The sequence below is a fragment of the Varroa destructor genome, unplaced genomic scaffold, assembly GCF_002443255.2.
Source record: "Varroa destructor unplaced genomic scaffold, Vdes_3.0 BEIS01000004.1, whole genome shotgun sequence".
Lineage (NCBI taxonomy): Eukaryota > Metazoa > Arthropoda > Arachnida > Mesostigmata > Varroidae > Varroa > Varroa destructor.
The window spans coordinates 38,537,828-38,562,834 of NW_019211457.1; the positions used below are offsets into that span (position 1 = coordinate 38,537,828).

The window sequence follows — 25,007 nt, forward strand, 5'->3', positions numbered from 1 at the left end:
TTTAGCAAAAAGACCAACAACGCGTCATATAATTGCCATCTAGTCTGTATATAGTGTTCCTGTGATGGCGCTAAGTTCAATTACTCTTTGCCTGGTACCATTAGGGACACGTGGTAATCTGGCTCTGGATAGTCGAAGCGTGTGTCGACACGCTTCGTTTTGTATTAGAAGCCAGCTGGCTAATGGAACGCGTAACAGCAGTGTCGAACATTTAATCCTTTTAAAAGACCGTGACCATCATTCAGCGGTGGTTTGAGCTTCGACCTGTCTTAGGTTGGTGATACGTGAATCATGCGTACGGTACGTCTTCGTATCGTTGTTTAAATGAGCATAGGCCTATCTGAGTCTATTCCTATAACCTTAATTAACACTGCCGCGGTGCTGTGGAATGTGCACAGGAGACAATATAATCAATATATCTAATAGTTGCAATACCAAGCGTACCAGTTGTTATATCACTTACGCCATCTCGCTTCTGCCATTAATCCTGTGGCGCTGAACTGATATACAAGTAAGGCCTGCTGTTTAAAAATGTTGTCCACAGTTCTGAATGGATTAAATATGTAGGTGATTAGACAGGCTTTTTTCATGACCTAAGACAAGCAACGGTGGCCACAGTTAGGCAGCAAGGAAACACGATTACTACTGCTTGCGGTGTACACCTTCCAGTCATGCATCGACGCCTTGTGTCTGTGTTAGCATCTGGTAGCTCGACTAATGGGTATTTTTTTTTATATATCTATATACAAACTATAGACAACGTCTGCTAAGTTCAAGGAGGCAAGATTTAGATAGGAGTTACCAGATTTCAATTAGCCTTACGTGATCCTTGCGTTCTATGCAGCTTTTTAAGGTATCTTTACTTCTACAGCTTTGAAAAATACAGTACCTTTGTTAATAAAAGCCTCGACTAAAACTAGGTATTGCATGCCATACTCTGTAGTGGTTGTTTCAAACCTAATCAAGTACCTAACGGCACCAATGAGATAGTAGTCTATTGGTCTTCATCAGGGTGAAGTCGTTCGCATGTCTGTTCTGTCTTCATACCTTCACGCTGTTTCTTGCATTGCACCTATGCGCTAATTTAGACTTTTTTTTTTCTAATTAAATATAGGTTATTTCAAAGGGAAAAATTAATCAAAAGTTAGCTGGCTATTAAAACAAAAACAACATCCCTATTATAGATATTTTGTGCAATTCGATTTTTTTTTAACTTCAGGCGTGCAACTTCCTTCAATTGTAGCCTTTTCACCATCCGCGCGAGGTTGTTCCATGCAAAAAACACGCGATTTACAATGTGTCATGAGGGTCCATAACCCACCCAAAACCAGCGACTGTATTGATGATGGCAGATCCAAAAATAACGCCGATAACGATAGGATATACAGTACAGCGGCGAATAAGTGTTCGTTAAGGAAGTACTAAAGTTATAGCAAAAAGCAGCGTAAATCGCGCCGTAAATTAGCGTAAATTAGACGACTTTTCATGGCACTGTCGTAACAAATAGAGTTACGATAGGCAGAAATCGCCTCAAGATATGTTGCGGTATGAGGATTTGGTTTCCGCAAACCGCCGGCTGTCTCGTGCTAGTTTTTATAATGACGTGCTAACGATGCATATGTGACGTAATTGTTATTTCGAAGAACGTTGGCTGTTTTTAAATTAGGCGTGCGCAGCGTGTGACACCCTTGAAGCAGGTCTAGGATACTGCTTGCGTCTGTGTTTCCTTCCGTGGCTCCCAATTAGTAGCTTGTCTTAATGAACAATGACGAAGTCGTGTGAACCACTTCATATGGTAACCTGCGCGTTGTAAGTAGCGATTTATGCTCATTTACCACCTTAGAAAAGTAAAGATTAGCTTCATGCATAGCTCCCCACTTCGGGTATGGAAGGAATTAGGTCCAAGCTAAGCGCCCCTTGACGTTTGTTGAAAACGAAGAGATCGTCGACAACGTCAAAATAGTCATTTTACAATAAGCAATAGGCAGCGTTATGCCAAAAAATAATACTTTTATGAACAGACAAAATAACAGTTCTACACGATAACAGACAGAACCTCTCAGGCTACCGGGTAGAAAATTTTACCGTTTTAGACCGACGGACGCATCAACTGAGAAGTTAGGACATATGGCAGGACGCACAGGCTGACAGACCATTTTCGGTCTGTCGGACCTAGTCGAGCCGAATGTTATTACATGCTAAATGTTAGAAAATTCATTTGATGGATAACCTATCCGATTGAGGAAAAAAATAAAAGCATCGAACTTGGATCCCGTTACCGAATTCAAATATATTAATTGTTTCCGCGATACTTCAGGTCCTTCACCCGTTCAATTGATCGGTACAGCTTCCCCAAGAGGTGTATGGAGCACATTATACTAAACAGAAAGTATTTCGGCTAAACGGAAAGAAAAAAACAAACATAGAAAACTCCGATTTCAATCCTTATGGTTGATATATATGGTCAATAGCTACCGCTAAGTCATAAGCCTTTTAAAGTGAATGTTATTCATACTAGTAAAGGAAATCGACGATAATTCAATACTCGAATTTAAGCTAAGTTACCGCACTCAAACAAAAAATGTCTATGAATGGAACTAGCGGTAAAATCTAAAGGACGAACTATTTTCCACTTACTCAGAGATTTTTAGTGCGTAATAACTAGCGCATTCTCTATTCTAATGGTCTATAAAAATACTAAAAATTAAGAATTAAAAACAAAACGTCATTTGCGAAATAGACAGTCATCAATAGTGAGTGTAGTATCACTTACAGCTCCATGACGAGGTAGACCTTATTTTTGTCTTCATACGTCTCGAGCAACTGGACAATGTTTGGATGTTTGAGCTTCCTCAGCACCTTGACTTCATTTTCAAGCGAGTCCTCTTTTCCTCTGAGGGCTTTCTTGTCGATGCATTTCACCGCTAACATTTCTCCTGCGCGTTCGCGGCTTTCCGCGAGCACTACCTGTGAGAATGCGCCCCTGCAAGAAGAACGCGTTACATATTCGTACAGCATGTATGCACAATACCTGCCAAGGGTCTATTATAAAAATTATGTGTTTCGCGCATCACTACCTAACGTACGTACATAGCGATCGAGTTACGTTACTAGCTATAGATAAACGCTTCATACCGTTCATAGATTAGAACAAATAGTTACGACACTCGTTGCCAGCAGGGCTTAGCCCCATGGCCTGGCTATCCTCAGAGCGAACCCAACTGTCAAGTAATAAGCATCACAATAGCAAACACGTTTGTATTCGGAAAACCTTCAAGGAAATCATGGATCGTTGTTTTTCGTTGTGACGTTGGTCTTCTATCTAGTCAGGCAAGCCTTCTATGCTAACGAAATAAAGACTCCCACTATAAAGATGGGGAGTGCTTGCGTATGGTCAACAGTGGCGTAAACAGCCGCAAATATTTCAAGAGCAATGACGTTTCACGTGAAATCATCCGATATTTGCCACGTACCTCACTCTGATTCAATTCGGCCTGCTTTTCTGTACTGTTTCCCCTCAACAGCAGGCACCTCCTGCCGATAGATCAACGGACCTTTACGTAATCGGGTAATCGTAGAAACGTATGTGAGCAAAGATTCGCGCGTACTATACCGACTGAGTGTATAGCACTTGCGCCTTATGTCCTGCAGTTGTCAGTGGTGCTCCACGTAGTCAACTTTAGTGGCATTTCCGAGGTACTACACACCGTTTTCAACTGCATTGCTGAACATGGCATAGCAGCTGAACTTAAAATCAGCGGGCCGATACAGCAGTTTGCCTATGTACATTTCTAGTGTTTTCCGTTATTTAGAGATATACTGACAATGTAAAGCTGCCCGTCTCAACAGTTTATCTTATTACCTATCGTTAACAATGGAAGATCTCCTGATTCGCCCAATCGGCGCCTGGAATCATGCAGATGATAACATTCTTACCGTGTTGGAGTTAATTATAATAGACTAGTTATAATTTATAATTCAGTTTTTTCGACCTCAGACAGCTTCCAGGAATGTAGATCCAAGCTAGTCTACAGTCCTTGGATGCCCAAATATGCATTGGAACAAGACGTACACGCATTCAAAAATAAACCCATAGATTACGGTGCTCTGATGCACACTGATGTACAACAATAACATGTAATTATATATTTGATGAGCAAGTGACATGAACGATTGGCTACTGAAGAGAAAATTAGAAGATTAGGTAACAACTTAGAGCTGAGGCCGTTTATATGTATGTATGTATGTATACGTACATATAAATCCACTATGACTGGCCGATCACGTCGGCTTAGACAGTAAATTTTTCGTAACATATTACTCTGCCATAAGTCGCATACTTCGTATGCATAACAACAAAAGCGTCTGATTCAAACTGATCTGTATGAATATAAAAAAAAGGACCGGAGCGTATTTGTGCGCACTTTATTGTAGGGGTACTGACCCATTTTTTGAACAGTTCTGTCTTCATTTTCGTCCTCCGCATCATGTCTGTCAGATTGCCTGCCTTCGGTTTGATCAGCTCAGATCACTGGGTCGACGGGACGAGTACACCAGCTGCTACGAATCGTTTCGGTTCGTGGTTCTTGCAATCGATAATCAACGAAGACCTGTGGCCAATGAACGACCTCGATTGTAAGTTAACCGACCCTGTCTTTAGTACCCAATTGTTCACGCCACTTGCTTATCCACATTAAACACCTTTTCAGGCCCTTCTTACATTTACTAACCACTCAGTAAGCTTTTGTGCGGACGCTACAAAGGCTTAATCGGTTAACGGTCGAGTGAAACTATGAGAGGCTTGTTCTGCAACGCGAAGGTCGATCTATTTAGTAAGAAAGCTCGCTGTTTTGCTCCTTATTGCAGAGAATGCATGTCTACGAATTTCCACGAGATAAAGCTTTTCCCCTACAGACAGCTACAAGCGACTGGTTTCTGTCAGATAGCCTGAAAATTGAAAGACGACGGCATGAGAAATCACGTATATGACGGCAGTATCCCGATCGTGCATAATCGCTCTGTGCCATTTTCCTGTGAGTTGAGTTCGTTTATTCGGTTTGAATTCGCAGGTCAGAAGGACTGCACAGAAAAACATTTAATCTTCACCTACCTGTGAGCTCCCTTCATAAAAGGATGATATTTCCTATTGCATAAGAACAATAGAATTCCTTTAATTGATTCCCATCAACAGTTATCTAACTGTTGATGTACTAGCAGTAAGGGACCGATATCGATCAACTTTTCACCGACGAATCTGTGAGTTTCAACAGAGTCAAATATTCGGTGCAAGCGCAAGAAGAGTTGCTGCTTAAAAAGGAAGCTCAAAGGACGCGTGGGTTGATTGGATTTAACTACATAATCCCTGTAATAATAATCCCAAATAATGCTCGATACAAATTTCAGCGTAATGTTTTGTACGAGCATCAGACCGAGAAAATGACGACTGTCGTCTGTAAAAGCCTCTGCGGAGGCATATAATGATTTCGGCAAAATATATCTTAGAGATGGGAAGCGTAAACATAACGAAATAGCGCCTGATCGTAAGCAGCTGGCTGGAAGTATTTACTACGAGCAGACGACGATTTGCGGCGGTATCCGGCTGGCATAGCACGTCGTGCGCACACACACGGAGGCATACAAGATCAAGTATGAGCCATGAATTCGTGGCTTATATCTGTATCTTCTCCACTTGTCGCTAAATTTTATAATTTTTTCTATCGACTTATAAGAAAACACAATATGACGGATGAATAGTACAGGTTGTTGAATTGTGCCAGCTACTGGGAGAAACATATTTTCATTACAAACACGTCCGTAGAGTCGTTCGTTTGAAACAGCACTGCTAGTGCCTTGAGTAATCGTGTCCCGTAAGGAGTCTATTACAGCATCTGTGACACGGAACATTTTGTCAGACTTGTGACGTTAACAGCTTGTCTAAACTTATGGCAATGTATTTATAAAAAGAGTAATCACATGAATATAAAGGTGGTAGTGAGCCAATTATGTCTGCAATCAGTGGAAATTGCCATCTTGGCTAAGTCTGCTCGCTGAGGTAGAATTCATGTGCTTCCGCCTTGAAAAGTTTAATCATAGAATATTATAGTCCCATTACGATTCCTCGAATCTTAAAGGCCAAAACGCAATGACATACTTATACATAAAATAGTTTCTTTACGTATTAACATGGAGGCACTTCAGCTCGAAACCGATGTTGTAGTTATGCTAAAGGTACCCCATTTCTTTCTGCGTCGAATAGGTACGAGGCTTCAGACATATTGTTAATATGATGGGCTGCTGTTAGATCGTTTAGAAAGTGCTGGTCTCATATGATTATAATACGTTATAGCACTATAGCATATAAGTCACGCACCAGCTTCAGTAAGTCCTAAGCAGGCTGTTCCTACTCAGCTCCTACTGTTGGCCCTTTTCTTTTTAACCCATTATACCCTTTTTGGCTCTATGAAATGATCGTAGGTCTCGTCTGAGATAGGGTGACCACCGTTAAACGAAGTTCCTATGTCAGTTAAACCGTCCCTGCACGACGAGAGGGGCGTAGTCAGCATAGGCACTAGACTAGCGAACTTCCGGATGGTAACAGACTTGCCGCATTACAAAAAACGGAAAAGTGAGGGAAGGGGATGAACAAAGAGACAGAACAGGTAAAAACCTAAATACAATCAAGAAGGGTTGTCATAATCTCGACATCTTCGACATTCCTCGACGTTAAGTGTGCTACGATGAGATTCATTCCTCCCCCGCTTCCGGATGCCTCGTTATCGTTTTCTTAGTTTGTCCTCGATGGTCTGCAAGTTTTCCCTAATGAAAGTGGAAAGTTCCTCAACAAAGCGGATACTACAAAAAGGACTTCGAAATTGCGGTGGTGCGACAAAGATAGTGTGACAATATAAAGCCGACAGGGGCACACAGTGGTATAGGATCCATTATTTTTCAATACTTGACAAATGAGCTACAAAGGTTGCAGCTGTCTATATTAGCACACAAGCCTCATGCCTTCAGGGATCCTTACGGAGCTTGGGCATCAGTTCTTCACGAGCTAATAATCTCTATGGTTTCTACGGCCCAAGTCCCTCCTGCTTCGTGCTTATTGACTAAGGGTAGAGTCGGCTCTCCGATGTATATACTGCGTACGTCTTACGTCGTCTGTAAAGGCAATGATCCAAGCTATTTAAATGACCTCAAGTAAATCAGATATGGTAGTTGGTATAATAAACAGAAGTTTGAAGTCTCCAAGCTCAAACGAACGAGCAAATGTACAGACCTGTTGGATTGAACGCGTACTGTAAACGAAAAGTCTCAACCAAGTCAATAACGACGTACCATGAAAATAGAAAAAGAGCACGATCAGAAAGAAGAAATAATAGCTTAGTAGAAAGTATGTATTGAGTACTGGACCAGATGGCTGGTTTTACTTAGCCGTGATGCTCAAAAAGATGTTGCAGGGAATTTAAAGGGGCTTAAGCTGAAGAGGTACGGCCCAACGCGGGTGTATGATGAGGCGTTTTATCAAAAACGAAGCAATGCAGGCTATGCAAAGACGGGCCGATTAACCCATTGTGACACGACACCGATCAGCGATGACGAACTAAGTGTCATCGCCGTTAACTTTTCGTTGGCCTTATTCATTGCAGATAATCATGCTCGTGGTCGCAGTTGTTCTTACCTAAAATCACCACTACACCAGGTTGGCGCCACCCACGCTTGGCTTCGATATAGAGCACTTGTTTGCTCCTTCGTTCCCTCAGTTTTCTAACCCTGTTCATCAATCGCCCCATGCCTTGGTATCATTTACCTCGTTTCCTTTTATAACTGCGATTGGAGCCCATTTACTGGCGCTTATTTCGACGGCTGGTCTATCAGCGAGCATCTTAGCGAATGGAGTCTTTATCGGGACTAGTGAGCTGACTGTTGGTAGCACTGCTTCTTTAATCAAGTCAAACAGGCCTCTATTCCCAGGGCACATTCGAAACGTACCTGAACTATGAATCAATTTTATGTAATCTTGTCATTTATTTCCTAATTAGCTTGCCGTCACCTTAGAATACGTTAGGAAACGTTCGAAATCATACCTCTTTCTGAGAAGACATGTGGCATTACTTTTCTAACCTCATACGGTTAGCTAGCCAATGGAACTCTCACGATAGAGCACGGCGAAAGCTCTAAGGGGCCAATCTTTCGTTACTATAAAAGCCGTAAAGGCCTCACAGCTAACGGATATATATTACATTGTTGTACTTTCTCCATAGGCGACTTTCAGCATACAGATTTTCTGCGAAAATAACGAAGGATTAGTACAAGAGATCCACTCACTTAACTCGTCTTTGACAACTTCAAAATCGTTTTTCAATACCCGAACAAGCGACGTGATAATAATCCGGCTGTACGCCGTTGAGAGGCACATTTCACATGGTACCGAGAGAAGTGCCGGGCACATTATAAGATAAGCCAACGCCGCTATAATAGATTCTCACGCAATCGGGCGATCAAGTGCAATCCGTTGGATAGCCATCCCTGTCTCCCATGTCCAGTTTGACTCAATTGAACCACGCAGGAAAGCAGACCGATTGTACTGCAGTTGTATGATGGATCCCTTTTGAAAACCAAAGCAATCGTAGGAAAACCACTACAGTGTTACACATCGCATAAGTCGTTCTCGGGTCCCTGCATTTTGCGGGCCAAGTTGATTCTATATATCGAAGTGTTTCCCACCTAGCAACCGTCGACCAGCATTCAAGTTAGATAACATTGTGCTTTCGAGAATAGGGCGAGCTAGAAGCTTTCTGTTAATATGTTGGTAAGGAAAAAACAAACTAGGGTAGTTACAAAGATACGCGATACAGACAGCTGCGAAATGATCAGGAACCCATCAGGTCTTATAGACTCCCTTACCCATAAAGGTGAAGGAGGAGGCGATAACAAACAATGGAACAAACGGCAACGGGGGACGGCTATCAATGCCGTCTTGCCGACATTTGGACTGCAACGGCCGTAGACTCGTAAAGACACGGCAAGGCTACGTACGCTTCTACGATGAACGTACTCGATGCATATATAGTGAGTACGCATCGAAAAACGTAAGCTATAGGATACACCAGCATTTACCTTGTGTGAACGAATTCCGTTAACGTTACACCAAGCCTAATATACATCATAGTTCAATTACAGATATTCACTATTCGGTTCTGATTCTCCTGAGATCCTGCAGTACCAATTGCGTTATCCTGTCACGGTACTTCTATATCCTTCGTCAGCATTTGTTGCGTTGCAGGTAACCAGCCCTAAGTACTCCGTACCTCCCATCGGAAGGTTTCACTAGTTTTACTACCGCACTGTTATTATTTACCTGTTATAATGTTTGATCTCTGCTAAACTCGATCCCTAGCATAGATTATTCCTCGATTACAGGCTGACACCTTAATAGGCGTCATGCTCTCTCGTAAAACCCTATTGTATTAATCTTTATATCTTATTCAATTACGGTACCCGTAAGTCCTCGAATTTTCACTCTCGTCCCAGGACTCTATTATCTGACAGAAATGTGTGATCGCTCTAATGAAAAATGGATTACTTGGCTTGAACGAATGTCCCAATAACGTTGTTATTTTACCCTATTTAATCCAACATTTCAAAATCTTAGGTAAATTTTACTTTTACTTCTATGTTAATCTCAACCGTGGCGCGGAGACAAATCTTATCTAATTTTTACGATTATTACGGTAACGATTCTTTGTTACTGTATGTATTCTATTTTCCTACGCCTCGGAAAGAAGTTTTCATACGGTAAAAATATGTGAAATTCCGAAACAATTTATACTTCATCAATAATTTCGTAAATTAACCGAAGTCAGATCAGGAGAAGTAGAGTGTCTGCACACTCAGTGAATCTGAACTGTGACGCTTCATATGGTACTAACTGTGAACGATCTGGGTAAAAATCATTATTCTGCTGGTACATCAGAGACTTCAAAATATAAAAATTATACTCCAAACCAAACCTGTGTGCGTATTGTTATTATTATTATTATATATATTTTAGAGCCTCAAAAAAAATAAAGAAAACAAAAATCAATCGAAAGATTCTACAAACCCTTCAGCGTTGCCGAGTAAATTATCAAGAATGGGTCAGTTAGCCCTAATTAATAGTATTTTCTATATAAACTCCTCCCGAGGGAAAAGTAGTCATTTATTCGGGAAACGATATATACTGAGGTCATTTGGTTCGCAAATTAGCATTGTTCCCTTTCAGAAAGGACAAAATATTCGCTTTTCACGGTCAGAAAATAAACTGGGATTGTTCCTACTTCATCAATCAACATTTCCGATCAATTCCGGTAAAAAAATCATTCCTTTTGTAACTAAATCACGAAAAGGGGAAGAATAACACTGTATGGACCTGATAAAAAAACAACGAACCTTTCAACACAAACCCTTCACAAATACGCAACGATAAATATGGAACATGTTAGATAGACTTTAGATGGATGAATACGTTTCATTGGACAGGTAATACCTAGTCAACTTGATTCAGCCATCGTTATATGAATGCGCTAGCTTCAGAAAATATCGAAAAAGGATACTATATAATATAATACATTCAATGCATCTGTTGCAGTCCCCCGTTACGGATCAGCCCGGTGTATCTCCTTTGGACGAGAAGGATAGCTTTCTGTTGAACGCATCTGCATGAAAAGCTCCTACCTACGTACATCGATATACTCCTATACTACTAATAACAATAATAATATAAATACGTTTTTATACGTCTTTCGTATCGAAAAAAATGACCTATGCATCCTCGTTATGGCTTCGGTTGGCTAACGGGTACAGTTCGGCCTTCGTTTTTCCGTCACGCATAAGCAATAGTGTTTTACTCTTAGATCTTTTTGATCGCGTCTGTAGTTTTTTCTCTGCCGTGTCTTGTAATTTGCAACTCTCCCCTCGGATGGCCTTCCTTGCTCCGGCGCTAGCGAACAATATACACGCCAACGGATGTACATGTCTGTAGGTGTGCAATGCTTATGAAAGGATGCTGAATGTCTAGCAAGTAGGTACGCAGCGGTGTCAAGATCTGTTCTGTATGTCTGTGATGGCCCGTGGTGGACCATTTCTCGTCGCCGTGACAGAGACTGCTGTTGCCGCAAGAACACATGAACGAGCGTGGCTTTTTTCTGTAGCCAGCGGCTACCCGGCCGCTCTGCCAGCTACAACGTACCCTTACAGCGTGCAGTGTGACAACAGACAATGGCAGCAGTAGCAAAAGTACCATAGCGAATTCCCGGGGACAGCCAAGCTCCACTCAGAACAAGACCCTGGGAAATGTGCTTTGATCGAAAGCGACACGAATCAACTCATCGGGAATCAATATGTCCCGATGGTCCAATCTCCATCTTTTGGCAGAACGGAACGGGGTGCAACGGAATAACATCGGTCCAGCGCGATCTATCCCACTGTTACTGCTGTTATTGCTGGAACAACCAACACACCACAAGGTCAGCACGATACCAGCCAATGATTCAAGGCGAGAAATTTTTCTATTTTTAGCCCACTGAAAAGATTGTTCTACTGTTTTATGGTGCGTATATTTGTAGAAGACAAGAATGATGCTGTACCATAATGCCATTCCTATCAGAAGGTCGGATCATGAATTTGGTCAAATAGACAGTTGTATTGTACGGTAGGCCGAACTTCGGTTTCAAATCGGTCTCTAATCTGATAGAAGTCTGATGTTCCATACGATCGTCTATGTGAATTCGGTTCCATCGAACGACCCCAAAACCTTAAAAACAAATGTCGGATGTGCTGGGCGACCAACGACGCTTTCAATTGTGCCCAACTTTCATGGTCTTTGATATTACTCTGATAGCGCCCTTGTTAGTTTGTACGTTCGAGATATTTGTTTCCCAATGCATATTGCACTATAGACTATACTTCTCAGCTAATTAGCTGTATGATAAGGTATTATGTACCGGGTAGTGCAGCCATTCGGTTGTACTCTGCAAAGAATTTAGTTTTCTACGATAGTTCTATGCAGTTCTTTTTAAGGGATAGCTAGGTCAAAAGAATCAAATAAGCCAAAAATGCAAACAAGCTAGAACGTTTTGTTGTTACAGTTGTAGTATGAAATCTTTTTAAAAAATCCCGGACCCCGGGGCTCCCCCTAATCTTGGAGATTTGGTTAGTTGTGCTCTAAACAGTTTTTAGCTGCTTAAGGTTCCTCTACTAAAATTTAGTCAAATAATGGAATTCGAACTTTCCGCCAGCCAATAACGACTGCGTTCTCACGATTCGAATGTTAAGGATGAGTAAATACAAGAGAGGAACCACCGTCGACCATTACTGCAAGGCGTACCTCACCAGTAGTAACTGAAGTGTTTGGTCTTATATACCCTGTCGCTAAGTTACGAGGAAATTACTGCAGCCAGCGTCTTGAAAGATAATACTAACATTACTAGTTATTTTTGGTATTATTATATAATCATCTATAGATTAGCACGGCAGTAGCAAGGCCCTTTTGACTGTAAAAAGGTTTCAGGCTGAACCTACCTGACTATAACACACGTGCCTGCCGCGACCAAGTACGGACATTCGTTGCGAAACTTTGCACTCACATTAATGGTTTACTTCTTCGTAACGCATAATAATAGATAAATTGATTTCGGCACAGTAGACCGATAGAACGCCTCTCTGTCGCGGAAGATCTGGTTTATTTCATGTAATACTAAATAATAATAATAATATTAGAATTAAGCACTGGCGTAACTCGAGGCGTGCCTAATCTCACCATGGTGACGGACCATGGTCTTCTTCGCTTGCAGTCATTCGCATCATCACGCCGTGCTTGGAAAGCACGTAGGCTGCAAGCCTGTGCTATCATATCGCATAAGTGGTTTAACTAACCCATATATGATGAACCCATATAACAGAATATGTGATAATATAGTCGATAGTCTGTATCATAATGTGTTGTATTTGTATCGCACGGCCAGTTTCTTACAGAGGTAACTTAGATTTTCGATCGGATACCGCTATCCGTGACGGCCAATGACGAAGACAATAATTACGATTACGCCATGAAATGGTCCAGTGTTGATCATTTTTACCGACTCTGGTTCATTGTTTTTATCCGGTTCACACCTTTCCAGTTATGGAAAGCTCAATACATTTTAAGACAAAGTCCTAAGTCAGGCATATCGAATATAAGTGATGATATTAAACGAACTTGTAGGACACAGCTGTTGAACCATGTCTAATAATAATAACCCTGTTCAACCGTTCTGGCTAACATCTATTTGATTCAAAAACATAATCCTTCGGCGAAAACATAACATCACGCGTTAAAAAGCACATGTTCCTTTAAAACATGTCGTTCCACGGCTTCGTGATGCGTTTCTATGGGCAATGCGACGTTCCTATCGAACGGCCCATAGCGCACGTACGGACACACGGTGGCCAATTAGCTCAGAAAAGGAGTAAATAAATAGGTTGGATTCCCCGAAACAACAAATGCGAGATTGCCGTCCCAGCAGCCCTCAATTGCACCAGGCCATAGAGTATGCTTTGGCCTATTTACAGCGGGCTTATACACTATCTTTTCTCCCGTCCCGCACCATGTTTTCTTTTGGTGTCAGTAGAAGAAGCGTTTATCCGCCTACAGTTAACGTATGTGCTCAGAGTCCGGCAAGCAAACACCTTATTTTTGGAGTTGGTTTCCCCATGACTCCGAACCTCTCATGGGTCCACCGTTCTTGGTGCTGCAAATGACAATCCGTAACAGATCAAAACTGTCCCAAAGATTCCGAAACTCAACGAAACACATCTTTTTCTATGTGCTATACTTTGCCTGCCAGGTGAAAGAACGGCCTTTACTTCTAAACTGCTGGTTAAGTTTAGGCTCACATTGACTCAAGGTGGAACGATCCGGCGCAGCCCGATCGATCGTTTTCCTTGACTTTTTGATACAGTTTTTTTCCAAGAGGATCGAATCATCGACAAATAGGCAAGGCATATAGATGCATTTATGCGCGTGCATGAAGCAACTCGGTGCCACGTTAACGATCGATAGAGAAGTTCTATTTTAAAATATAACCCAAATAAACGGTGGAGGCAAACGATCGGAGAGGAAGGTCACACGTGCGTGAACCCCATATCCGGACGGCGACAAGCCATCGGCCGACTTGAACAAACAGTGGAATGGAGAACTTTTTAAAAAGAAGCGTTAGTTGGTATTTAACCGGCTCGTTCGTCTAAACCTTAGTAGCCTCCCATTCTCTTCTTTATTTCTGGGCAAGATTTTTTAGAAATTCAAGAGAGCTTTAATAAGTACGTCAATCATATTCTATTATGACAAGTGAACACGCAGCAGACACAGCGGAGCGATATGTAGGTAATTCCACCAGCAATCGAGGCAATAGTAAACGAGCGAATGGTGATTCCTTTCTTCGTCGTGAGCCGCTGACGCTGCTCAGTCTTACTCGGCCTTGGCCTGTTTCTCCTAATAGAAATACAGGCAAAGGAAGTGGACTGTGGTACGCTACGGTGCTGCTGTTGTTGTAGCCTGGCCAACTCGGACCAGCTTCACGATATCCTTTTAGCTCGCCATAAATGCTACTATTACTATAACCTATGCAGCAGTTGCCTTACTCGATAGTAGTGGAGTAACGCATCAAGAATAGACACAGGTGCGGCGACGGCAGGCTTCATCAAGATTTGAACATCATGGCTGATGGGAGAGGTCCTTAGGGGGCGGCTGGAAGATTTTTACAGGTTGATCTTAATTGGTCGATTAGGCGCAGGCGACTGGCTCATCGTACGCAGATTGAGCCAGCTGAGAACAGTACGAGAAGTACTTATAATAGTCACAGCAGTCAATCGAAAGCCAATGGTAGCGTATGCCGCTATTGCCTTTTTTCCCTGTGATTCCCTTTTTACCTCGTGTGCGGTCAATTTAGGTCTCCTCCTCAAGTGATCCATACGAATCCTCCAGCTCCTAAGGTACGCGTACGTGTAGTAGTAAAGAAAGCGTATAGAAGCATGTAGAACGTAACCTCGTATTCAGACACTTGGTAGATGGCGGTAAGTCATCATTTTTCTTTTCCGTGCCCATACGTAATCTCTGATGTCTAATCTGGTTCGATCCGGTCATGTTGTTAGCCCGTTGCTGCTGGCTAGCCAATCAGCCAGCTTGCCCATAGTGTTGATAGGCCCGTTGTAGCAGGCCTTAGAATCGAAGATAACCTATTATTAGTGTTGCCATTGTGACTGTCGTTATCGGCGGGGTCGCCGCCGCTGCCGATCTCTATATATAGAGGTGCATATTTCTGAGGGCAAATGAAAGTGCACCAACAGCTGGTTGTCTGCGTAGCCCAGAGCTGACGTGACGCCAACACGCCCCAACGAGATCACGCGGATTTCTCCTCCTTTATTCTGCTATCACGCTCAAGATCAGTGAGCACCTGCTATCAGCAAGGGCCACCGATTCGACCATGAGGATCTCTTAGTTTGCGTAGGTCTTTATGTTTCGAGTTTTACGTTCGGTATCGCTGTTAGGCGTTGCATCAGGTCTACCTTGGCCCGGTTCAACGCATCGAGGCGCTACTCCAGCAACCAATTATTGCACGTAGCGCAGCCGCAAAATGGTGGGCAAATAAGTTAAAGGGGAGTCTGTAGTGTTAATATCAAGTAGTAGGATAAAAAAAAGGTCTTGTGCTTTTGGATACTGGAGACTATTATTGATTACTATTAGTATTAGTTCACGTTTTATTTACGTATTATCGAAAACAGCAACATTCAGAAGAAACGCACACGTATTTGGTGTATGTGCCGAAAAAACGTTTTCAAATGCTCTCATGTCGATGCAATACTTAAGTGAAGAGTAACACTTTTCAGTAAGAGTAAGTTTTCTTACGTTGCATACGATTTGTTTGTTCGACCGTTTCCTATATACACATGGAAGAATTAAATATCCTCGGCTACGTACGCGACCAGACTTATACAATGGATAAATAGTCTATGTAGCGTCTCATTTGCGGAAACTACTTTAGCATTTTCTTATGCATTTTCTATCTGTGTTGTACTATTATTTACCCGTGTATTATCTGCAGTGCGAAACTGACTGATTCCGCCAGTGGACAGCCAGGGAAAGTCCCTTTGTGATCATAGGCTTTCGCTCGGCCCATTGTTTCTCCACGAAACGATGTTCCGAAAAGTATCATGCATAGAAGCAGCGATATTAGCAGCAGTAGAAATGGGAGCAAGCAAGGACAGGGGAGAAACCGAGCTTTGACGATAGAATTAATGTGACGCCTTAATGTCGTTACGGTGGGTAGGGTAGTGCCCGGAGGCGCCTTGTTGGTGGCAGTCGCACTGGACGGCATTAACAACTGCATGGCCGGGACTGGGGTTAGGCTCAAAAACCATTGCTTTTCAGATGACGACCCCCGTTGCTTTTGTTGCTGCCGCTACTTGGAATAACTTCGATATTTGCTAACCCCTTCGATGCTGACCTTGGTGCAAGTTCTTTGCCGGGCCAGAAACAAAATAGTCGAAGTCGACTGGAACGTATTGTCCGACTGAATTCTGTGGGGAAGCGTCCGCGTTCTTCAAATTACCCTTTGAAATTAAATTTTCAGCTGAATGAGAACTAACAGTATCAAGCAGTTCTCCTCGTGCTTACTCATTTTTTTGCATGTCCCAATACGCAATGTCATGCTAGCAACAGGGAAGAAGGTCTCCTTGTTCATTTCGCCATGCGAGTTCTTCAATCGTGAGACAAATAACGCAAAGTCGACAATTCGATACGGTGCTGCGCTCGGATTAAGAAACCTCAATATAAGCTGAAGCCACTGTCCGTTGACAGTCTATAAGCGTTTGGACGTCTGCAAAGGGCATAGGCTGCATTACATTTTGAACGGGACCGGACACGAGTCGTTGTTGAGGCTCTTCCAAGTGTAGAAAATATATTATCATATTTAATCAAGTTCATATGAAGTCACGTAGAAGTCCGCAGCTTACCTGCTGTTACGTTACATAAAAACGTCTATTTATTAGAAAAAGAGTAAGAAAAAAAAAAACTAAGAACATCAGAGACATCCTACGTTCTATTTCTCCCTATTGCAGTAACTCGTATAACTTGAAGGACACAGAATTAGCCACGTCAAAAAAAACCCATTGACTTATATATATCGAGCAATATCAATTGATTTATGGTTTGACTGGATACATCATTCAAAAAGCCATTGTGATATGAAGCCTTTTTTGCGGAGAACAACCTTAGAAGCTATTTGAGAAAAACGGGCTAATCTTTCCCATTGCAACAACAATAATAAGACGGCATTTATGTGAACGGTTATGAAAGTTACTTCACTACCCAGACAAAATGAACTTCTTTCTCTGCTTCAAAAACACGGAAGGTTTCGGTCTCGAGCAGTTGCCGTAGATCCTCAACCACTGTCCCTAGAGAAGTACGCTTTATACAATGTGTAATACAAGGAGTAAACCGAAAACACATAATTTATTGACCCACTCGAATTTCTCTCATCAATATGAAAGCATTATTGTACTGTTTTCGGTAACAGTTACGATTTTGGAAAACACCGAAAGGCAGGCCGGGTCTACGGCGCCATATTTTAAAATTCTAGTCGTTCGACCAGTCTCCCTTAATCTGCTGTGCTGCATACCAATATATTTTGTATGTTGGCAATTTCAGATGAGCATATTATTATCATATATGTTCTGCATCATAAGAAATATTCCTATTGTTCTTATCACGACCTAACTAAACGTAGACGATGCAAATTGCTTTCCTTTTCATCCTACCGCTTCTCTCATCAGGGACGGACGCGACACACATAAATATTGTTTGGCCGTACTCCGACGTCAAATGGCTGATAGGCAACCCGATGGCTGGCCAACGAAGAAACAAGGCTTTAATCATGATGGCGATAACGGGGGTGTGACCTATAAAAACTGTTGGCAATGTGGTAATTCTACCCGTACGGCATTTTTGGGCCTTATTGCCATTTTGTGCCACCCAATTAATCTTAGCAATACTTGACTATATAAGAAGAAAACATTTACGCTGTGTTTTGTATAACGGATTGAAGGCGATATGCACAAGAAACCCTGAAGCTGAAAGAAACTGTTTTCCTTCGTTGACTCCAGGAAGACAAACATGCATACTGCATCACTATACACAGTGGACAAAGCCGTATGTGCATAGAAACACGCCATCCTGTACAGAGATTCGTCTAGTCTGAATACTGTGTCATCGAGATCAACCTTCACGTAAAACTTGGTAAGTTAGATACCTCTTTTGCTTTTTTCCATTATGTCCAATGTAGCCAACTACCCACCTACCGGCTGTGTTTCGCTAAGCCGTTCTTTTCCGGGGGACGACACTTATCCCTTATTTCCTGTTGCCACAGTGGCTGTGGCTGCGTATAGATACGTGTGGGAGGCATGGTAGGTCCTGGCCATTGGTGTACCTCGACGGCGAGACCGCTATCGTCAATGTCAACCAAAATGTATTCATTTGTATTCCGCTTTGGCGTCGTTGACCTAAGCCTGGGTTCTATTCGGCGTTTTAGCAACGGCTACTTTTTGCTCATCGGTCGTCATGTTCTTGTCGACTTCTGCCGGACAGTAATGCCTTTTGCGAGCGTAGCTATGAGGGAGTACAGGTAACCTGGCCGCGTAATTTTGTCAGCTCTTGGTAAGACTCCTATTAAAACTGCCTTCATACAGCAGCCCATTTAGGCTGCTGTATGCGGGCTGAAGGCAACATGAACGTTGTCAGCCTGGCCGACATTTATTAAACAAACACCACCCATAAAAAAGACTCCCTGCTGCTCAAAGCACATACGTACCCAGAAGAAAATGGACATAGCATAATAGTTGGAAAACATGGATTAATAATGGGATTTATTTCTTTTTATTTATTTATATAAGAGTTAGTATTGTACTGGTAGATGCAACGTACCAACGCGTATTATAAGGCCACACCTGTAACGACGCAAGGTAAGGCAGCTCATTTCAATGGCAGTGGCCCGTTATCGCCTACAGTTTTTGCGTCTTGTCTCTAATGTTTCAGTGTGAAATATCAAAATAAATAGAAAAAAAATATGAAAACTACTAGAGTTTGAATGAACTAAGCCTGGTTCTGCCATTGCTTGAGGCGCAGGAGCAAAAAGACAGAAGCAAAATGGCGGAGCAGTTAAATATCCTGACAAAGCTAGTTCATTCAGCCTGTTTAAAGATAAGATGTTGGGTGTAGTAAGGCGAATCAACCGTAACGCGTAATGCTATTCTCCATAGAGTATGCTAGCGCCTATGTTCAGCTGGCAGAAAGATTTGGCAATAGCACTCAAGCTGTACAACACACATAAGCACAAGTTTGCCCTCCTGTCAGATAGGAGAAAATCTGGGCAAGATAACTCACTCAGTCATGACAAACCTGATACTTTTACCTTAAAAGCTGGGCAGTCGATCACCTGAATTAATCACTTTCTACGTCGAAATCATTATACTGCTGTGGCTACGACTACTGCTGCTGCTGCCTTGACAGTTAAATCTATACAAAAATAAAACTGTTTAACTTTTTTTTTTATATCTTGCGATAGATGGGAATGGGAAGGAAAAGCAATAGCTCAAAGGCACAGCGCGACATATCGCGACCATTATTCTCTATCAAGCCATGACAGAACTGGATAAAAGAAACTTCAGGAACACAGTCATCCTGAAGTTCAAGACCTCAGAGCCACTGCGATAGGAAATTATAGTTTATAATTACTTCGAATTCAAGATGTCGGCAGCTTTCAGCGCTGCGAAGTAAAAGACAGCTTCTCATTTGGATCGACAAAATAGAGTCAAAGTTGGTGGGCAAAGCTGGAACTGTTTTTCCACCAATTTCTACAACTTTCGCATGATCACAATTATTATCACCAGTAGCAGCAGCAGTGCCCCACTAGCCGACGTCATGTGACCATCATCATTCTCTGCTTTTATCCGCCATTCGTTCCTAAAACAAGGTGAACGAAGTAATACTAAGCTAAAAATGGGAAGGACGCTGGCGACGCGACTAATCTTGAAAAACTCTCAACTGGCGGCTTACGTGGATTTCCATAAGTGTTTATTAAGTCGAGACATCTTACGATTGGGGAAAATGGCCTAGAATAAATTATCTTAGCTGTTCGATTCAAAAGATTTAAATAAGAAGAACGATTCTCTTTGGTAAAGAAGCACAGAGGGAGAAAGGGGAAAGCGAGGGACCCGAGGGCAATCTTGAGCAGACTGAAGATGATTTGCTGTCTTGGTTACCCACTATTGAGTTCAAAGATTAAATCGACCTATGGGCAACAGATCTTTTCTTATTCAAGATGTAATCACCTGAAGATAACGCGATGCTATATCAAGCGTGATAATTCGTTTCGAGTTGTGTTTAATATATTAAACTGAATATACTATTTGACGGTAGCACGAAGATACTCGTAAACACAAAGCAAGTTGCTTCTCGCACAAGATAAGATACGTTGCACTAAATACACGCAGAGCTGTGCAGAATGAACCGCATTTAGATTTTTCTCTGAACGTTGATGTGTCTCTATACTGTTACCATATACAATCGGGGTGACAGTACATGCTGGACTCGCTGTCGTAGTATCTGAGGTATCGTCAGGGCTGTGCGTGCGCCTTTTCAACGTGATGACGATGTCCCGGTGTTGATAGAGTCGCTGATGGCTTGTAGCGTCTCAAGATTTAAAGAAGGAAATCATTGAAAAAGTCACACGGGAGATTCAAAGTTTTAATATAGCTGCGGCAATCTCTCCGCCCTATTTGTGTTGTCCTTCTCAATATTAGCCCTGCAATGCTCTTAATGTTTTCTAAGTGCATCGAAAGAGGTGGAACAATAGCGCTACCGGTGTTGTTGACGGAAGCAACGTTGAACTGCCACTGCTACGGCTGCTTCGGCGGCCTGCACCACCCACTGCCGGCACTTTGAACAGAATGACGCAGAAAATCAGACAGACGTAAGCCACACATATTCTGTGTGATTTATATATAGCTGTTTGTCGGTATGAGAGCGTGTCTGTGTGCCCTTGTCTACTTCCATTTTGTCCTAAAAGCCTTCTGTTCGGCAGACACTCAACTCACACCATGAAGCAGGAGTGGAAGCGGTACGAGTAGTAACAGTGGCAGTGGCGAATACAGAGTGGTCGACAGGAAGCTAGCCTGCACGAGCAAACGGGCAAATCGGCTGGCGGTATGTCAATAATATACGCACTGCCGTATTGTCCTATTTATCTTCACCCGCTTTCGAGGCCTTCGCTCGCATTGCGGCAGCCCAATTTGCCGTATAGTTCCAGGACCTATCTGCTGTTCCGAGTAATTATCTCCTGGTGCGCGACCAAGACAACGCGCATGCTCGATATTGCGCGACGCCATGCCCCGGGGTGTTATTATGTAGTGTTTTCTGAATTCTGGAAGCGTGCACCTCGACTAACCGACACCCACGCCGATTAGGCTAACCAGACATACCGATAACATGTAGTATGAGCAAAGGTAGTACGTATTTGAGAGCGAACTGCTTGCTGCGCTGCTGGCTTCAACGTAGACGTAGTGTCGAAGTGTATCAGGCTATGCGCAGAGGACTTCGCCTTCTTAGGGGTCAGTCGCGGAGGACCAATAATGGCAACAACGATTCAAGATCAGGTGCGCATAAAGCTATGTTAATTGTCATCTGTCATTTTTCATCGTTAGGATTCAGACTATCCCAGCTCAACGCGACAAATTGTTTACATTTACACTACGGTAACTACCAAGTGATATCAGGGTAATATTAGGGGTATTCATTGGCTAATTACCTAGTGATATGAGAGTAACTATTGGGATGATATTAAAGTAACCATTGGGGTGATATCAGGGTAATTTTCGGGATGATATTAGAATAACATTAGGGTAATATTTGAAGTAATATTAGGGGTAATCATTGGTTAGTACTAAGGTAATACTAGAATAATTACCTAGTCATATGAGGGTAACTATTGGGATGATATTGGAGTAACCATTGGAAAATATCAGGGTAATCTTAGGATACTTATTAGGTGATATTAGGATAATATCAGGGTAACTACCAGGGTGATGATATTAGAATGATATTACGATAACATTAAGGTAATTACCAGGTGATATTAGGGTAGTTTTTGGAATGATATTAGGGTATTTTTTTGCGGTGATATTAGGATAATATTCATTTCAAGCCGCTTCATACCGTTTACCGGCTTTTCGTGTCTGATTATTTCAAAATATTTTTTGCCCTATTGAGACCACTGAAACGCCTATCTGAGGTCTTCTATTTCGCTGACTGCTAATAACCCTGTTGTTGTTACTGCTGCAAGTCCCCAGTTGTTGTTGTTGTTAGATAACCGTTGTGCGCTTCCATAACGACAAAAAATATTCAGAAGACACCACAAATGCATATAGTACATGAAAAGTGGAAGACCCATGTTGCATCATTGCGGCTCTGATAGGGTATTCTGTCTAGCATAGCGGTATATACCCGAATTCGAGCCTGTACCATCATCATAGTGGTACCTTAACAATGCAGTTCTAGTCGTGAGTCGTCGGTTGATCAAAACAGCAGCAACAGCAGTAGAGAGAGGGGGACGGCAAGATAGGAGGAGACAATACAAATACGAAGTCACGTACAGTGAGCCATATGCACATATCGTCAAGTTTTTTTGTGGTTCCGTACTATTCCATACTGTCTTCTCAGACCTTCCATAGGGTCGAATCAACAGCCTGTCTCCGTTCCTAGCGACAGCATCGCTGCTGACTTCAGATTTCTTTCGGGATTTATTTTACAAGGAGGGAGGGCAAACCAACGCAGCCGCGAGGCAGCAACCAACCAACAGCCGTAGCCATTGTGAGAACGGAAAGAGAACGTTTCCGCAGTAAGCCTGCGGAGCCTATGTCGACGTCCTATAAGCCTCACAGGATTATTCGCGCTTTCCGTGCCTACCTGCTCGCGCTTAAATCCTGAGGATACGTTTTGCATAAGAAAAAGTGTAAAGCGCCGGCAATGGCAGCAGCAATAGTAGCCGAACGAGCCATTATAAGTCGGGTCCTTTCACGAGCGCAAAGGCAGACAAGCGTCATCTAGATTGTTTGCTCACCTGCTTCGTTGGGTTCGAAGCCATTGTCGTCATCACCAGTGCCTTAAAGGCAAATTGCACAATAGAACGCCCTGGCGGCAAGCAAAAGCTTGGCGACGTAATACACCATCCCCAGGAGCCCAGTTTTCGCCGGATAGCGGCGAGTGCCGGAAGCCAAGCGGCAAAGCGGGCGACGGCAGAATAGGGTGATAGCGGAGCCGCTCGTTACTAAATTCAGAGAAGCTCAATAACAGCCAGCTGGCAAAGGAAGCGGATGAGGAATTAACCAACCGACCTGTCTATCTAGTAATATTTACTCTTTCCGCCAGCATTTTTTTTCTTTCACTATTACAACGGGTCCTAATATCACGAAGGCAGAACCGTACAATTGAAATCAAGTTTCAACACGCAGGCAGCGAAACAGGCAGGCTACACAAGTCTGCGGGCCGGAAAGCAGCGCGAGAGCGCCATTCTGAAGTTTGCCAGCCAACAGAAAAAACGAAGTAGGTAATACACAATAGAGAAGTAATTGAAGAGCTAGCACTGTTATGACACTATTCCTACAACGACCTGCTGTATTGAACGGCTAAACAGGTTGGCGACCATCGAGACTTCTAATGTCATTGGAGTACTTTTGGTTGTGTTTGTATCTAACGTACCTCTTTACAGATCAGGCCTGACCATGTCAGGACAGAAGAGACAGGACAGTTTTTTGTTGTCAGAAGAAAATGACGACAATGGCAATCAAACTTATGATCGCACCGCTTTCAGCATTCCGCCTCTAGACTTGTTTTTCTGTTCCATAGAAGCTCCCAGCTTCTCGATTGCACTTTCGACGTTAACGGTGATAGCCTTTTCGGTACCCGTCCGTTTAGCTAAATCGCTTCGTTGGTTTCAATATTTGATTCGACACGAAATCGTTCCTCGGTGATCACTGGCGGTCCTTGTACATCGCCCTTCAGTCACCCAATGTTTAGTACGATAAAACAAAATACGTCTACCAGATACGCAGGATGATCGATTACCGGCTAAACGTTGTGGTTTCCCATGTATTGGCTAGTAACCACCGACGGATTGGATCGCACCCAGCGACGACGACTCGATCGCTAGTTGGCGTTGCAGACAACGGCCCCAGTTGGATCTTGGCAATGACGCCAGCCAATGTCGCTTTCAATCAAGATATAGCTGTGTGGTGGCGATTGTGACCCGGTGTATGGCGTGATCAGACTACGCAAACATCTTACGTGGCATACAAACAGAGAGGCAGATAGGCATTGACGTGTAAGCTTGTCCAGGCCACTGTGTGTGGTAGAGGATAAGTCTACGAGGCAATGTGGCACAAGTGACGGCTCTCGTGACGATATCAAGTAATTAACTAATAAGCTTATTTTGTCTTATGACAAACTACCGTCATCGTCACTGTTCAGATGGCTGAGAGAAAGACAAAATCTAAAGGTTGTTAATCACTTGTTCAGAAGCACGTTCTATAAAGCAAAAGCGACATCACCAGCAGAAAGCGTCCCAACAAGAATTCCTGTTAGATTTGCCGAAAATCGAATAGCAGAGAACGACGAGTCAATGGTACGGGGGACCTCAAAAATTACTTCAACGGCAAACGTCAGAGTCGGTGCCGTCGACGCTGCTAGTTAAATGATATCAACACTTTTTTTAGTGTTATATTTACGTTGCATCACCAATTTGGTTTGACCTATGATCTGAGGGATAAAAGTATACTGCTTTTCAGTAGTAAAGTAGCAGTTTCATCACCCCTACGTTCTATAGATCATCCCAGTACCATATAAATATCATAATATTAATAATATAATTAATTAAATAATAATT

At 42.6% G+C, this 25,007-nt stretch overlaps 1 protein-coding gene across 3 annotated transcripts in view; it reads right to left on the reverse strand.

The window, feature by feature from the left end:
• CaMKI (Calcium/calmodulin-dependent protein kinase I) overlaps positions 1-25,007 on the reverse strand; it is a 48,688-nt gene that overhangs the window by 13,627 nt on the left and 10,054 nt on the right. For 2 of the 3 annotated variants that reach the window (XM_086986019.1, XM_086986018.1), the window contains one exon: positions 2,774-2,983. The exons of the other annotated variant lie outside the window; for it this stretch is intronic. In XM_086986019.1, coding sequence (XP_086842145.1) covers positions 2,774-2,983 — 210 coding nt within the window. The remainder of the gene's footprint in view (positions 1-2,773; positions 2,984-25,007) is intronic. 3 annotated transcript variants of the gene reach the window in all.